The sequence below is a fragment of the Chlorella variabilis genome (assembly GCF_000147415.1).
Source record: "Chlorella variabilis unplaced genomic scaffold CHLNCscaffold_2, whole genome shotgun sequence".
NCBI classification, from domain to species: domain Eukaryota; kingdom Viridiplantae; phylum Chlorophyta; class Trebouxiophyceae; order Chlorellales; family Chlorellaceae; genus Chlorella; species Chlorella variabilis.
In genome coordinates, this window is record NW_005435086.1 from 2,466,921 (window position 1) to 2,482,746 (window position 15,826).

Below are 15,826 nucleotides of genomic sequence, written 5' to 3' on the forward strand. Positions count from 1 at the left end.
CTTTTTTTGATCTCCAGATCAGACCAGGCACCCTCCAGAGTGCAGGGCAGGATGCTGGCGTGCAACCCCAGCAGCAGTCGAGGTGCTCCTAGGAGGCCTGTGCTTCTCACCCTCCGCGGGGGCCGCGGCCCAGCAAGCCGCTCCTCAGCACCCTTGAGGAGGTCAGCAGCAGTGCGAGGGTGCCAGGCACCCCGTGCCTACTCTGCTCTGATGTTCCAAGGCGGCAGCGACGGTGACGAGCAGCCGGAGACCAAGGTCGATGCCGCAGATGTCAATGTGGCCAGCAGCATCAGCAAGGACGTCGAGAGCGAGCTGCGCAGAGAGATGCAGAATCTGTTGGAGAGGCGAGTCGGTATCTGCTGTGCCTGCGAGCTGTGTTGCCGCCGGGGATGCCAGTTTGGCCACGGTAAGAATGTCGGGCTGGCGACACCTGCTCCCTGTGGTGCACCCACCCCAACGCACCCATCCGACTGGCAGGATGGAGCTGATCGATGCCCAGCTGCAACAGCTGAACGACAGGGCGCGGCAGCGGGCGGTCAGCTTGGCAGAGGCAGTGCGTTCGTCAGGCAACGGCGACACGTCGGGCATGGAGCAGCTGCAGCATCAGCAGGACGACCAGCTTGAAGTAAGCCGGAGGCTGCAGCTCTGCCGTCCCCTGCTTGGCGCACTCCTGGTGCCTCCTTCCTGCCCCTCACCGCCCACGCATGCCGCCTTCCCCTATCTACCGCCTCTCCTGTGCTGCAGCAAGACGAGAAGTCTTGGGAGACTGTGATGGACACCTTCACGCAGCTGATGAGCAAGGGGTGGGCAGCAGCTGGCTGTGGAGGGTCCGGGGCTGCAGGGCTGTGCGCTGGCTGAAGCTGGGCTGGCCAATCGCCGCCGCCCCCTGGCGCAGGTACATTCAGAGCAGCGAGAAGATCCGGGATCGCCTGCTCATCGGCGAGTGGGAGCTGGCGCGCAAGCAGGTGGCAATGAGGAGGCAAGTGTGTGCGCGAATCGAGCACATAATCAGCGCAGGCTTCAACACATTTGCCTTAATGGGCTGGCGTGATGCGATGAATATCAATCACATTATGCCATCGATCGATGTGCTGGTTACTGCAGGGGTGTGAGCAAGTTTGAGATGTATTGCGCGGAGCAGGACGAGAAGGCGCCCCTTTCCTACGAGCTTCTGACCAAGCTGTACGAGGTGAGAGGGAAAGGAGGAAGGCAAGAAAAGCTCATGGCGTAGCCTCATATTGCCCTCCTCAGGGCTAGCCATGTCTCCTGGCCAGCAGGAGCCCGACAAACTGGAAGACATCATCAAGGACGAGCGGCTGCGCATGAAGGCCCGTGCCTCCATCAACGCGGCCGTGGACGAGGAGTACATGAAGGTGTGGGCGCACTGCACCGCAGGTGGGTTGGGTGATGCAGGCCCGGCGGAGTGCGGCCGTGCGCATGTCCCACATTATAAAGAGGGTTGCATTGATTTCCTGCAGAGGCGCAAAAGCTGGCGCAGCAGTTCAGTCAGAGCGAATTCATTACGAAGCTATTGCCTGAGAGCGGCGTGTTAGACGCACTCAAAAAGGTTGTGCCGGCGGCAATCAAGCTGGTCATCTAAGCTGGTCACCCTAAACACGGGGCGGATCTCACCTCGTGGAGATGTCCCTGGCTGTTTTGACCCCAGGGCCTGCACGGCCCGTGCTTCAAGGGATGCTGGCAATTAACCTGGCATGCTGTTTCCAATATTGCCTGAACGAAACAAGCAACTTGCACATTTTTGATGTGAGATTCACATTCATATGAAGATGCGCCTGCTGCCGGCCCAACTGGCTGCGCGCTGATCGGAGGCGACAAGGTTGGCGGTGCGACTGGGTGGTGGCGGGGATGGCGGAGGTTGTCAGCTGTCATCTTTGGCTCGTATTTATGCTAATCGTTCTCTGTTTGACAATGGAGATGTAAGGCATAGTCGGTGCCTGAAATGGGATTTTACCCAAGTGTGCCAGGTCGCCGCCGCCTGCCACGCTGGCGTCCGCCGCCAGTTGCGAGTTCTCTCGCCGCCCGGGCACGCGGAGACGTTTGCAGCCTCACGAGTCAACTGCCGGTCTCGCGCAGACTAGAAACAGCCCGGGTCGAGCCAGTCTCGCTGGAGGCACCCCGGGCCCGCTGCCAACGCCCACCTTCACTCACTTTTTCAAAGCACAGGGTTGCACGGCAAGCTAGCTTGCAGCATGAGCGACCCCGACGGACGCCCCGGCCTGGAAGGTGGCGGCGGGCAAGCGGCGGCAGGACCCACAGCCGGCGACGAGGTGCTGTCCCCGACAGTCGTAGCTACTCACTCCTACTTGGGGGAGGTTGATGATCTGGAGGGCAGCGCCGGCCTGCTGGAGGAGGGACGAACCTATCGGCTCCCAGTTCTTCCCCTTGACGGTGCGCTGCTGAGTGGCGTGGGCGGTCCATCCCATTCAAACTCCAGCTGCATGACCACATGGTCGGCCCGCCCAGGTGGAGGGAGGGACAGGCAGGGACAGGCTGCGCAAGGCCCCCGCCACGCATGACGCCAACACTGCCGCGCCTGATGCAGGCCTGGTGCTCTGCCCCGGCAGCACACTCCCGCTGCGCTTGACCTTCCGCGGCGACCGGGCCCTCCTGCAGCAAGCGCTCAATGCTCCCCCACCACTCACTCGCCTGATCGCGGTGGTCTGCTGCCAACGTGGTTACTTCACGCCCCAGCTCATGTTGCAGAGGTAGTTTTCTTTTTAGAAAAAAGCTGTGTGCAACCCATGCATTGTGCATTGGTTAAACGGCTTGGGCGCGCCTGGCACTGCAGGGTGGGCTGTGTGGCGGAGATTTGCAAGATGGGGGGCGGTGGCATCAACTTGCTGGCCAAAGGTGCGCTTGGTTGACATGCAAGTGACTCTGTTCGTCTGGCGGAATCCTGGAAACTTCACTTTTTTGCGATGTGCAGGGCGACAGCGTGTGGAGGTGCAGCTGGATGCAGTGATGGAGGGCGGCATGCAGCTGTCCTCGGTGCCCGTCAGGTTTGTAAGGGTGTGCAGCAGCAAGAGGTGCTTCCCACAGGCATCCGGCTTGAAGTCGGAGAGCCCTCGACCATGCATGCCCTTTGTGCAGGGTGTTGCCAGAGCCACCCCCGCTGCCGGTCCCCGCCGAGGCGCAGGCAGGCGTGGCCTGGCACCCACGCGCCCTGTATGCCACTTTTGACGCCTGGCAGCTGGCTAAGCGTGCCAGACGCCTCTTCCACTCAATTGCGCCGCAGGTGTGCAGCAGGGGCACTGGCTTGCATGGGTGCAGCACCGCTGCCTGCATCTGTTCACCTGTGCCGCCGCTCTCCTGCAGGCCCGCGAGTTTGAGGGCAACCCTCTGGAGCTCAGCTACTTCCTGCTCAGCAATCTACCGGTGGATGACGACGTTCGGCAGCAGCTGCTGGAGGCGTGCTCAGGTGGGTGGGCGGGTGCGGTGATCAATCTATTTGCAACTGGATGGGCAGTGATGTCAAGTCAGAATGAACTCTAGAGCAACATGGTGCAAATGCAACACCAGAGTGTTGCATTTGCTACCGACCACGTCCAGCTGCTGCTTGCTCCCGTTGCTCTGGCTGCAGCGGACGAGCGGCTGCGGGCAGAGTGCAAGCTGCTGCAGGCGCTTGGCACTCTGTGCTGCCGAGCATGCGGCACCTCGCTGGCGCGCAGTGCTGATGCTGTGCAGGTAGGCGCAGCCCTTGTGCATTGCTCTTACTGCAGCAGCAAATTGTACGTGAGGTGGAGGTGTTGCCACACAGTGCAGTCGCTCGAAGCGTCGGTTTTGGTGCAACCCCTGCCGCATCCTGTAGATGAGCGAGGAGGGCATCAGCGCCTGCTATGTCAATTCGCATGCGTTCATTCACGACATTGTCACGCTGTCCACGGTGGGTGGCATGCCTTTGGAGGCGTGGTGGAGCCCTGGCACAGCTGTGGTGGCAAGCCCTGCTTGGAAGCCACTGCTGAGCATTCTAGCACATTTAGTTGCAGGTTGCAGGCAACGTGCTGCTGGAGGGCGGCCCCGAAACTGCGCACAGCTGGTTTCCCGGTGCGCTGGCTCGATTCCTTAAGTGCTGTGCCCAGTGATTTCCCCATTGGCCCTGCTGTGCCCTGCTGTTTCAATGCAACCACAAACCAGCAGCATGTGCCTGGTGATGCAGGTTATGCATGGCAGTGCGCGTACTGCGCCTGTGGAACGCATCTAGGCTGGCATTTCACGGCAGTGCGGCCCAGCTTGCAACCCGCCAGCTTCTGGGGCCTGCGGCGACCGGCCCTGCAGGCAGGTGACAACCGTGACCCCACGCCGCCCGCTGGCACCTACTTGCACAGCGCTGGCAGCAGCGAGAATGGGGACGGCGGCTGGACAAGCGCAGAGGAGGACGAGGAGGCGGAGCCGCGCGGCCATGGCGGCTCGCCAGTGACAGCCAGTGATGCCAACGCCACCAGTGCCGAGGAGGCATGAGATGGTACTGCCTGTCATTAACAGGCCGTCCATGTTGCCATGGGACAACGTTTTGCAAGCTGAGTTGTTTCCAGTTGCACACAAAATGCAAAGCGCAAAAAGCTGGGCCACAAGTGAATGCGCTCGTAACAAAATGGGCAGCTGACATACGGCAAAGCTACTGCTTGCCAGGTTCTGGGCCCTTGGGCTTGGGCTGCGCCAGGTCCAGCTGCACCAAGGTGGCCGCCATGTCCACGATGGTCTCCTTGACCGGCGTGATGGACAGCCCCAGCTCCCCCTGCACTCTCGAGTTGTTGATGATCTCCGTGCACTCCATCTCCTCGCCATCAGCGAGTGCATACTCGGGAAAGCGCTCCTTTGGCGGAAGAAAACGAGGGGGGGGGCAGCAGCGTTTGCAAGTGAGGCAGGTGACCAGCCCATACAGGGGCAACAAACGAGCGACACTCAGCACCGCCCCGCACCTGGAGCCAGGAGGAGATGGTGCTGGGCGATGTGCTGTGGGTGGTGGCCACGATGTACCGCCCGCTGGCTGCTGGGTTCTCTGCTGCCAGGATGTGCGCGCGTGCCACGTCCCGCACATCCGCAAACACGGGTGCAAAGTTTTGCGCAGTGCCCTCCAGCCACGCCTGCAGAGGAAGGCGGGCAGGCAGTTGGCGGTTAGGAGCGGCGGCTCAAGACCACCGCCCTGCCAAGGAGGCCAAGGCCCAGCCGTGCGTCAAGAGAGGGCGGGTAGCCCGCACCTTCATATAGCCGAAACTGGTCGCATCCGATCGTCTCGAGATCACAGGACCCATGATGAACTCTGCAGACAGCAGCAGTACAGTTCAGGGCGGCGACGGGCCCGCCCACTGCCCTTGCACCTTCAGCGCTGGGGGGCATGGAGATGCGCCTGTCTGCCGCTGCCCTTGATCAATGCTTACTGCACCCTCACTCGCACCTCACCTGGCAAGATGGTCACCAGGTCCAGGCCATGCTGCTCTGCCAGCTCCCAAGCCGCCCTTTCCGCCTGCACCTTGCTGCACCAGTACGCCTCTGCTGGCAAGGTGGAGGTCTCGTTCCAGTCGGCCTCGCTGTAGGTGCTGCCCACCTTGGGGGCGGCCGCGTTGGCATTGCCCTTGATGGCTGCACTCAGGCGGTAGGGTGAGATTCACAGGCATTGAGGCGGCAGCAAGCGACGCAGGGCAGCCAGGTTGGCCCGGATGCCTCTTCCCTCACCCACCCACCCGCGCAAGAGGAGGTGAGCACTATCCGTCGCACATCCGCCTTGTTCCGTGCCACCGCCTGCATCACGTTGCGAGTTCCTTTGACTGCCGGGTCCACCAGCTGCGCCTGCGGGTCTCCTGCCTCGATGAAGAAAGGCGAGGCGGTGTGGAAGACGTAGCGGCAGCCCGCAAAGGCCGCGTCAAAGGCGCCCTCCACCAGTAGGTCTGCCTCCACCAGCTCCACACTGCCTGCGGGCATGCAACACAAGGCAGCACACCTGGTACTACATGCAAGGCTCGTCGGCTGGAGCGTCACGGTGCACGCTGCTGCCGTCTGCACACCTGGCAATGCCGTGGCCAGGCACGTCAGGTGGGCCACCTTGGCCGCATCGGCCTTGCTGCGCACCGTGGCCCTCACGTTGAACCCCTTGGCCTGCAAGCAGCAGCACACACGCAGAGGAGCCCGGCGTGTTGCGGCCACGGTGGCAGCTCTGCTGCCGCCACCGCCCCGCCGCTTGCCAGGTGTGGATGATGGCTGCGCCACTAACCAGCAGCTGGTGGATCAACTCGGTGGCAACGTAGCCCCCGCCGCCAGTCACCGCCACAGTCTGTGCCATATTGCAGGCACTTGGGGGAGGCGCCTGGAGTGGGGCGATGGGTGGCGTGATCAAGAGAAGGGCAACAGTTCCTTCAATTGAAACGGCTTGGAGCGAGGGCGCCCGATGATAACCCAGCAGCCTCAGCATACGAAGTCGTAAACACACATGTTCTCTGCCTCACGGCTTCGCCCCTTGCCAAGGACACATCTACCATCCTGTAGATCACTTCCAGGGTGCCAGTCTTCAAAACGCAGCCTGTTGCAATGGTAACTACAATTTTGCACACAAGGTTCCCTTGGTGCTTGTAATAAGACAGCATTGCATACATTTTGCACAGCGTGAGGAAGTCGGCAGAGCGGCGGTGGCTGACTGCCAGCGTTGGTGGCAGTGCAGGGGCTCAGAAAACAGGGCGGCAAAGGCGAGGCGCAGCGGGCCCTAAACTGTGCAAGAGAGCAGCGTGTGAGGGGCGTCCTCAATGCCGTCAGGTTGGCAAGGTCGGCAGTGGGGGTAGACTCGCTGCTCTCGGGTGCGCTGTGGCCGGTCTCTTCTGCTCCCCAATGCGATCCAGTGCGAAGCTGCGCCTGCGCCATGTGGTCCTGCCGCCACCTACTGCGTCCAAGTAGCTCTCTCGCTGCCCAAACATGCCTGGCGCCTGGTTGAGGGCGCCCACAACGTTGTGCACATATGGTCCATCCAGCTTGCACCGCCCTTCGCCAGCACCTCCTGGAGCTGCGCCAGCTGGCTTGGGCAAGGCTGGCGACAGCAGATCACCTGAATAGCGGCAAGGGTGCGAAGCTGCCGTCAGCCATGCAGGCTGCACAGGAGCCAATGATGGGAAGGGGTGGGCATCAGTGACCGACTCAAAGGCGAGTAGGCAGGCGGGCGGGCAGGCGGGCAGGCGGGCGGGCGGGGCGCAGGCCATGCATGTGATGCTGACCAGCCAACTGCACCGCACTCTCATGGTTGCTGCTGCTGGAACCGAGGCGGGTGCCGGGGGGGGGGTACAGGGAGAGAGTCAGCATGAAAGGAGAAGGGCTGTCATCATCCATCCCCAACCACAGTGGGCATCTCGCTTCAGACAGCTACCAAAGGAGGCAACTTGTGCGAATGCGGAGTCAGTGAGCCAGTTCAGGCTGCAAAAGCAACAACGTTGTTGTTTATTGCGTGAAATCGAAGGCAGCGGCACGCAAGCCAGGAGTACAAAGCCAAGAGTACAAAGAGGACAAAAAAATGTACAAGCTGGGCACAAGCTCGCCGTCCCCACTGGCATGGATGGGGCAAGATGGCGACGCTCCAGCTTGTGCCCCGGCCAGAGCTGTGGCCAATCTCTGCAGCCTGCTCCAGCCAGCACTGCCCCCCTTAAGGACGAACAGTCAACGAGCGGGCTGCAGAGCAGGGGAAATCAGGGCCGCAAGCCAGTGAGGACAAGCAACTTGAAGGCAACACGACCACGGCTGAGCGCTGCGGTGTTTGCAAAGCAGGTGGCACACAAGGCGAGGAGCGGTGAAAGTGGGGCGCGGCTGCCACCGCAACGCAGCAACGCCAGTCTACCTCCACTGCCAAACCGCTGTGCAGGTACCACCCACCTTCGCTCACAATGCTACGGCGAACAAGCAGCATGCAGCGTTGAACACCATCAAATAGCTAATAAAGATGTCGTGGTCGCCGAGGAAACCGATACCAGCCAGCATAAAAAAGAACACCGCACAAGACCCCATGATTCGTCGGAAAATAAGGCGGTCCCTCTCAAAGCGCTCCAGCGCCTGCTTGTGCTTCCGGTTGAAGCGATTCAGCTCCGCCCTGTACCAGTCCGGCTGGGAGGGCGGCGGCCACTCCTGCGCCGGGCCTGAGGGCCGCGCCCCCGCCTGCTCCTGGCCCGCCGGCGGCGCCTCGGCAGCGGCCACCCGCCGCAGGCGGGTGCTGCGGAGCGCAAGGCAGCTTGCGGGACCTGCAGGCGGGCAACAGATGGGCACCCAGATAGGCATGGGCCATTGTTGCCGGTGGAGACTTCGAGGAAGGATAATGTGGCACCCTGCACAACTCTCATTCCCCACCTGGGCCCCATCGGCCTGCCGGGCGGGCGTGCACGGCCGTGCGTGGGTGGAGGCCAAGCAGCGAGCTGCTGGATGCCAAGGCGAAATAGGGCATGGCTCCGGTGGAACAGTGCGGACGCACGGGGCGATTCTGGAGGCTGGGGCAGAGTGAGCAGCAGGCACCGCAGAGCGCAGCACCACGGCCCCTTCCACCCAGTCCCCAGTAAGGCCTGATGCATGCCCGCTTGCGGCAATGGGTTCATTCGACGCTCTGTGGGGCGCCCAAGGGGCTCACACAAGCAATTGGCAAGTGCGGAGCCCTGTGCTCGCCTCTTCCACATCCCTCCCGCCCTCTCCCGTGTCCTACATACATTTCCTCGTCGACAGGCGCCAATGGCGCGCACCTGAGCGTGCCGGCAATACGGGTGATGGTGGGCCCAGCCTCTTTCAGCCTCTCTCCTTGCGTGCACGCTCCCCAAAATGTTACCAGGTGCGTACTGGGTGATGTGATAGTGAGCAGGCGCCCTGACAACGCCACATGCTTAAAGCCTAGAATGCGGCGGCTGCGGCGGCCGGCGGCCATTGAGCAGCTCTGCAGGAGCCTCCCTAGCAGGTGTCTGCGCTTCAGCGACCGCTGAATTGTTGCCTCCGATGCGCAGGAATGGCCGCCGCTACACCGCCGCCCCCACTGCTGCCTCTGTGCGGCGCTTCTTCTGCACCCGATGATGCGAGCCGTTGTTGCGGAGTGTGGTACCATTTCTATTGCCAGGCACCGTAGGACCGCGCATCTGCACGGACAGGCAAGTATGCAGCATGTTTGCACAAAGGCGGGCCCTCCACAACAGCCACGATGTTGCCGCCATTTGACTTCCCAGCCCCTCACCTTCCTTGCCGACTTGTCCTTCTGGCGCAGGGTGGGCAAGGGGTCGCTGCGCTCTGCTGCCGCCGTCTGCTGTGCCAGGGGCGCGCTGCTCTTGTGCTTTCGGGTCAGCAGTGCGCGGGTGAGCCTGTCCTGCTCATTGCGCCCCTGCTTCCTCCGCGCTTGCTTGCCTGCTCGCACCTTGGTGGGCTCCAAGCGTGCCGCCTGGCGCATCTCCTCCGCCTTGCTCTGCAGGTCTTTCACGGCTTTGCACAGAGCCTGCTTCTCCTCCCCCTCCGCCAGATCTGCCACTGTGCGGCCGACGTAGTTCAGGTCGGCGCGTGTTGCTGCTGTGGTGTCGGCGGCATTGGTAACCACTTGTTTGATGGCTGTGGCACTGGTCTGCCGCACGCGGGTAAGCATGCGCAGGTCCTGCCCCCAGTCATCGCCCAACGGCTCGCTGGTGGGCTGCTGGAAGACGCGCCCCTTAATCAAAATGCGCTGCATGACAGCACATTGGGTTGGGGGCTTGGCTGCGGCTGCGAAACCTCCTGTTGATCCCTCCCTTGCCCCCTGCCCGCCATGCACTTACCTCAGATGCGGCTTCTGGCGTTGCCAGCTGCACCACCATCGGCAGCTCTGCTCCCACAAAGAATGGCAGCTTCTCGGCAGCCAGCAAGTGGCAGCAGATGCCGTGCTGGTCTTGGCCGTGGCAGGTGCAGGCACCCTCGTGCGGCCTGCAGTGCACCGCCTTGGTGATGTCGGCCAGCGTGGAGGTGGTGCAGCTGCCTGTCACCTCGACCACCTGAATCAGCCCAGCCTCCACCAGGTGCGCTGCCGTCTCCAGCCGCAGCTTGTGTGTGTAGCCGACGACCTTAGCGGCTGCCCGCACGTGGACGCACACATGCTCCGCTGCGCCGCCATGGGCAGCCGATGGGGGGAGGTCGGCAGGCATCGTGCCGCAGACATTGCAATGCATTGACCCGACCCTGGCTCTTTCCACTCACCACTGTAGCCGCAGGAGCAGCTGAGATCGCCCACACACGAGTGCACGGGTGGCGCATCCTCTCCTTGCTGCATCAGGGTGAGCTCTGGGGTGCTGCTATCCGCTGCTGGCACCACCGCACCGCGTTCAACCAGCTTTTGCACCCACAGTGCTGCCCTTTGCTCGCGCTGCTGCTGGTCGCTGGTCACCCGCCCCACCAGCATGTGGGCGCGGTTCTGGATGTTGCGGGGCACTGTCTTGGTGAGCAGCTGTAGCAGCAGCTCGTGTAGCGTCAGCTGCGCCCTGCGCTCCAGGTCGGTGTACTTAATGAGGCCAAAGTTGCGCTCCCCGAGGTTGCTTGTGTTGCACTGCAGGTCCAGCACGTCCAGCCGCCCACACCATGCCCACTTCTCGGCGCACGGCACCCAGCTGTTCTGCATGCGCTGCGCCACCGGGGGGTGCTGCTGGCTGTTGCTCAAGATGAAGCAGGCCAGCTGCGGGGGCGCAGGGCAGTGGCGCATGCAAGTGGCGAGTGGGTGAGCACCTGTAGACTGCTGGCCATGCGCTGCGTTGCTGCCCACCTCTTGTTGGAACGGGGCTTGGTCTTGCATGTGGGCTAGGCGAGCCAGCGCCAGCATGATGCGGTGCCGCTCAGCCTTAGGAACACCCGCGTCGCCGCTGCTGAGGAAGCGTTCCCAATCTTGCAGGAAGTGGAAGTAGCAGAGCAGGTATCCTTCGGCATGCCCGGTGGACGCCAGCTGGTGGCTTGGGAGGCGGGGGACTGCTGCCTGCCCAGCGCATCCCTCTATCCTCTGGCACTCACCCCTTCCATCGATGTGCGCAGGAAGTGCTCCACCACCTCCACCGTATCCGAGCTGCACACCATGAAGCTGACCGGCACCCCGCGCCCGCTCTCATCTTGCACCTGCAAGTACCAGGATCGGGTGGGGGTGCTACAGCCCTGGTGCGTGCCGGTGTGGCTGCATACACAGCCCAGCCTTGCTGCTAGGCTGCTAGGCTGCAGGCTCATCACCAGCGCTAGAGTGGGTAGCCGTATTTGTTGACGCCAAACGTGGCGTCCATGCACACCAGCCGCCGCCCAAACTGGTCCAGCATGCGCGCCTGGAAGGACGCTTGCATCACAATCACCAGCGGCTGCTCCCCGCTGCGCCTGCCAGCCTGTTTGTAGGGCTGGTAGGACAGCACAGAGCCCTCCCTTCTCAGCTCATCAATCAGAGCCGCCATCGCCTGCCCATCGCTGGTGAGGCCCAAGCCTTCAGCACGCCACAGCTTCTTTATCAGCACATAGATCTGCCGCGGGATGATGCTAACACGGGCGCTGCTGAAGTGCTGCAGCCCAGTAGTCCCGCCCCCGAGGCCCAGCGGGTCGGCCGGATCATGCACCATGTTGTTCAGCCGTGTGCAGATGGACGTGGGCTTGGCGCCACTCTCGATCATCACGGTGGCCATCGCCTCCAGGCGGGGGTGCATGCGGAGCTGGGCCTGGCTGTCGGCGCTGGTGGGGTCATGGAACTGGTGGGGCGCTGTTTGCCACACGCTCACCACCTCGCTGCCAGCCGGATGCCGCAACTCCAGCGTGTACGGGCAGCTGCACTTGGATGCATGGGAGCAGACATACTTGAGCGTCCACTTGCCCGCCGCTTTCTTCTGCAGGCCGCTCCGGATGGTGCCAACATCATCAGCCTCTTTCAGGGGCAGGGCGGTAACAAGCTCCACCGCCTCTGACAGCTGCAGCGTCTTCCCATCAGCTGGCTGCCCCATTGCATGCAGGTAGGCGCCTTTGAAGTTGTGGCGGATCTTCTGGCCCTCCAGCTCGCACGTCCAGCCCTCGCCGGTCTGGGTAGCAGGTGAGGGTGCAGCAGCTGGTTGGCAGGACGCAGCAGGAGCTGGTGCGCAGGAGGGGATGCCAGCTGCATTGCTGGCCAAGGCATAGGGGCAATGGCTGAGGGCAGCAGCCCGCATGAGCCTACCTTTGCAACGGTTGTGCCCAGTGCAGGCCTGTGCGTGCCCAGCACCATCTGGATCCGCTGACCTAGTCCAGCTGGCGGGACGCGCTCCTTGTGGTGCACGAGCGGCAGCTCCAGGTACGTCTCAGCTATGGCTTTGTCGCGTTGTCCTTCGCGTGGGTGCTCCCAATGCACATGCCACCGCGGTGTGCCATCGTCACAAGGCTCCCCACGCCTGCTGATTGTGCCGTAACCACGTGAGGTCCCATGGGTCATGTCGTAGACAGAGGCGCCTACGCGATAACCGCCCTGTTGCACTGCAGACAGAACAGAAGGCGTGGGACAAATGTGAGTGGGGAGGGCTGTCGTATGGGAACCAGACGAGGGCGGGGCAGCGGCTCGCACGTGAAGCCAAGCCGGGGGCTGCGCCCTGCTCCTGTGCAACCCGGCTATTCAGGGAAAGCTGCCTGCCTGCAGTGGAGTGAAGCAGAAGAAGACTGATGGGTGGAGCTGGGCTGCAGCAGCAACATGCAGCAACGGCGCCGGCACCGGCAGCTGCTCACGTTGTGCTGGACCGGGGAGGGCGGTGGCCGGCCCTGTCGGTGACAAGAGTGCTAAATGATTTGTGAGCATGATTGTAACCACTAGCTTGAGGAGAGCATTCTGCAGAGGGGGTGGTCACGAGTCTGTGGGCGCCAGCTGCAGGGCGCCATTCAAAAATGCCAAGCTGCAGGGAGGCGTTTCCCGGTCCGCCCGTGCGTCCAAACCTTTTCTAACACCATTGGAATGCGATCAAGGCACGTGGCCCGCGAGTGAAGTTGGTTTTCAGGCGGTTTTGCGCCCACTGACAGGTGGTGGGAGCTCGCTGCACACTTGTAGGGCGTGTTGGCCCGCTTTTCAAGAGCCCAATGAGTGTACAAAAATGGGTGAATCGAGCGGCTGGCGGGCATGCACGCATGAGGGCGTCCAGGCCCTAAGGTGGGCATGGGTACACGTGGCAGAGGTGCTTACTGGGGCAACCATTTGGAAGGGGCCGTGGTGCTGCGCTGCCTGCTGCTCACTCTGCCCCAGCCTCCAGAATCGCCCCGTGCGTCCGCACTGTTCCACCGGGAGCCATGGCCTACCTCGCCTCGGCATCCAGCAGCTCGCTGCCCGGCCTCCACCCACGCACGGCCGTGCACGCCCGCCCGGCAGGCCTATGGGGCCCAGGTGGGGACTGAGCGCTGTGCAGGGTGCCACATTATCCTTCCTCGAAGTCTCCAACGGCAATATTGGCCCATGCCTTTCTGGCTGCCCACCTGCTGCCCGCCTGCAGGTCCCGCAGGCTGCCTTGCGCTCCGCAGCACCCGCCTGCGGCGGGTGGCCGCTGCCGAGGCGCCGCCGGCGGGCCAGGAGCAGGCGGGGGCGCAGCCCTCGGGCCCGGCGCAGGAGCGGCCGCAGCCCTCCCAGCCAGACTGGTACAAGGCGGAGCTGAACCGCCTCAACCAGAATCGCAGGCAGGTGCAAGAGAGCTTTGAGAGGGACCGCCTTATTTTCCGGCGAATCATGAGGTCCCTTGCGGTGTTCTTCCTACTGCTGGCTGGCATCGGTTTCCTCGGCGACTACGGCAGCTTTATAAGCTATTTGATGGTGGTCCACGCTGCATGCTTCTTGCTCGTCTCAGTAATCTAGGCCCACATGTGTGAGCGAAGGTGGGTGGTTGGTGCACAGCGGTTTCGCAGTGGAGGTATCCTGGCGTTGCTGCCTTGCGGTGGCAGCCACGCCCCACTTTCACCGCTCCTCGCCTTGTGTGCCACCTGCTTTGCAAACACCGCAGCGCTCAGCCGTGGTTGTGTTGCCTTCAAGTTGCTTGTCGTCACTGGCTTGCGGCCCTGATTTCCCCTGCTCTGCAGCCCGCTGGTCGGTTGTACATCCTTAAGGGGGGCAATGGCGGCTGGAGCAGGCTGCAGAGATTGGCCACAGCTCTGGCCGGGGCACAAGCTGGAGCATCGCCATCTTGCCCCATCCATGCAGTGGGGACGGCGAGCTTGTGCCCAGCTTGTACATTTTCTTGTCCTCTTTGTACTCTTGGCTTTGTACTCCTGGCTTGCGTGCCGCTGCCCTCGATTTCACGCAATAAACAACAACAATGTTGACAACAACAACGTTAACGTTGTTGCTTTGGCAGCTGCCTTGTGTTTTGTAAAGCTCCCCGCAGCCTGCACGATGGCGCCTGAACCGGCTCACTGCCATCGCATCACACAAGTTGCCTCCTTTGGCAGCTGTCTGAAGCGAGATGCCTGCCTGCCCTCTTGCCCTCTGCGTGCCCGCTGTGGTTGCAGGATGACGACAGCTGCCAGCCCTTCCCCTTCCATGCTGACTCTTCCTGTACCCCCCCTCCCCCGGGCCCCCGCCTCGGTTCCCCCACCAGCAGCAACCAGCCCCCATGCAGGGCCGCCCCGCCCCGCCCTGACCACTCCTGCCACTTGCCTTGCCCCGCCCCCGCTCAGCCGCACCGAGTGCGCCTGCCCGGCAGTGGTGCTTCCTGGCACATGTTGCCCCCTGATGTGGCACCCTCCCGATTGGGCAACCCCCGCCCCCGCTCGCTCCTGGCAGCCCGCGCGGCGCTCCCCTCCCATACGTGAACTGACCCCATAGAGCCATGTTTGAGGGTTGAGCGGGGCGGAGCGGGGCTGCTTGCACACGTGATGGCATGCACGCTTCAACGCTCCCGCTGTCATCTTGAGATCACCTCTCTAGCGTCAGAAATACAACTCTTACAAGCCAACCAACACGAACAGAGAGACCGAACAACAGAAATGAACAGGAAATATGAAGCCGCCACAGGCGGCAGCGCCTTTCAGCGGAGACGGCAAAGCGTACAAGGCACACTTCTTCAATGGTTCTTGCAATTGCCACCCTTACCGGTTATACAGCCACAGTGCCGCCCACACCGCGCACCATTCTTCTTGCAGCTGCAGTTCCGGGTGCAGGCGCCGCGGCAGCCGCAGCGCACGGCTGCCTTGCCGCCGCCGGGCTGCGCCGCCATCGCCACATTGAGAGACACCACAGGCACTCCTCGCTGCGCCGTGCCGCTGAAGGTCAGCTCGCTGGCCAGGCTGGGTGGCGCCTTAGATAGCCTGCTGACCTGATGCATACCCTCCACCACTCCAGCTCCGCTCCGCAGCCGGTACATGGTCACGCCAAAGGGCCGCTTGATCTCCACCACGCGGCACACGATGCGGTTGCGGCCCAGCTGCTTGCCCACTTTGCCGCGCTTCGGCGGCAGCAGCAGCACGTCATCGCCCACAGCAAAGTCCTTGGGCTCGCCCTTTGGCCTGCGCTGCGCTGCGAACCGCTGGCGGTTCTTCACCTGAGCCGCCGCCACTCGAGAGCGGGTGGCCTGCAAGTGTGCTGGCATGGGCGGGTGTGGTGCTGCCAGCGTGCCGCCCTCCTCCGCCTCTGCTGCTGCCTGCTCCTCCTCCGCCTCTGCTGCTGCCTGCTCCTCCTCCGCCTCTGCTGCTGCCTGCTCCTCCTCCGCCTCTGCTGCTGCCTGCTCCTCCTCCGCCTCTGCTGCTGCCTGCTCCTCCTCCGCCTCTGTTGCTGCCTCCTCCTCCTCCGCCTCTGTTGCTGCCTGCTCCTCCTCCGCCTCTGCTGCTGCCTCCTCCCTCGCCTCTGCTGCTTCCTGCTCCTCCTCCGCCTCTGCTGCTGCCTGCTCCTCCC

At 63.0% G+C, this 15,826-nt stretch overlaps 6 protein-coding genes across 6 annotated transcripts in view; 2 read left to right on the forward strand and 4 right to left on the reverse strand.

Moving 5' to 3' along the window:
- Nucleotides 1-2,210: 2,210 nt before the first annotated feature.
- Nucleotides 2,211-4,479, forward strand: CHLNCDRAFT_138225 (hypothetical protein; the record flags this gene model as incomplete). Its single annotated transcript, XM_005851278.1, has 9 exons — nt 2,211-2,409; nt 2,564-2,726; nt 2,810-2,871; nt 2,948-3,020; nt 3,112-3,256; nt 3,337-3,439; nt 3,602-3,705; nt 3,830-3,904; nt 4,297-4,479. The coding sequence occupies 9 exons, from the start codon at nt 2,211-2,213 to the stop codon at nt 4,477-4,479; spliced, it is 1,107 nt and encodes a 368-aa protein (XP_005851340.1).
- Nucleotides 4,480-4,636: 157 nt separating this feature from the next.
- Nucleotides 4,637-6,298, reverse strand: CHLNCDRAFT_50112 (hypothetical protein; the record flags this gene model as incomplete). Its single annotated transcript, XM_005851585.1, has 7 exons — nt 4,637-4,834; nt 4,941-5,105; nt 5,220-5,281; nt 5,422-5,601; nt 5,703-5,930; nt 6,024-6,114; nt 6,230-6,298. The coding sequence occupies 7 exons, from the start codon at nt 6,296-6,298 to the stop codon at nt 4,637-4,639; spliced, it is 993 nt and encodes a 330-aa protein (XP_005851647.1).
- Nucleotides 6,299-7,639: 1,341 nt separating this feature from the next.
- On the reverse strand, nt 7,640-8,345 carry CHLNCDRAFT_138227 (expressed protein; the record flags this gene model as incomplete). Its single annotated transcript, XM_005851586.1, has 3 exons — nt 7,640-7,665; nt 7,989-8,200; nt 8,335-8,345. The coding sequence occupies 3 exons, from the start codon at nt 8,343-8,345 to the stop codon at nt 7,640-7,642; spliced, it is 249 nt and encodes an 82-aa protein (XP_005851648.1).
- Nucleotides 8,346-8,984: 639 nt separating this feature from the next.
- CHLNCDRAFT_138228 (hypothetical protein) lies at nt 8,985-12,196 on the reverse strand (the record flags this gene model as incomplete). Its single annotated transcript, XM_005851587.1, has 9 exons — nt 8,985-9,026; nt 9,197-9,262; nt 9,374-9,673; nt 9,765-10,084; nt 10,180-10,651; nt 10,739-10,915; nt 10,981-11,082; nt 11,247-12,014; nt 12,149-12,196. The coding sequence occupies 9 exons, from the start codon at nt 12,194-12,196 to the stop codon at nt 8,985-8,987; spliced, it is 2,295 nt and encodes a 764-aa protein (XP_005851649.1).
- Nucleotides 12,197-13,239: 1,043 nt separating this feature from the next.
- Nucleotides 13,240-14,323, forward strand: CHLNCDRAFT_56809 (expressed protein; the record flags this gene model as incomplete). Its single annotated transcript, XM_005851279.1, has 3 exons — nt 13,240-13,333; nt 13,440-13,815; nt 14,017-14,323. 2 exons carry the CDS (start codon nt 13,240-13,242, stop codon nt 13,793-13,795), a joined length of 450 nt encoding a protein of 149 aa, XP_005851341.1. The 3' UTR covers nt 13,796-13,815; nt 14,017-14,323.
- Nucleotides 14,324-15,024: 701 nt separating this feature from the next.
- CHLNCDRAFT_138230 (hypothetical protein) overlaps nt 15,025-15,826 on the reverse strand; it is a gene marked incomplete at both ends in the record, with an annotated part of 1,504 nt that continues 702 nt past the window's right edge. The window contains 2 exons of the mRNA XM_005851588.1: nt 15,025-15,078; nt 15,120-15,815. Of these exons, the coding sequence (XP_005851650.1) occupies nt 15,025-15,078; nt 15,120-15,815 (750 nt within the window). The remainder of the gene's footprint in view (nt 15,079-15,119; nt 15,816-15,826) is intronic.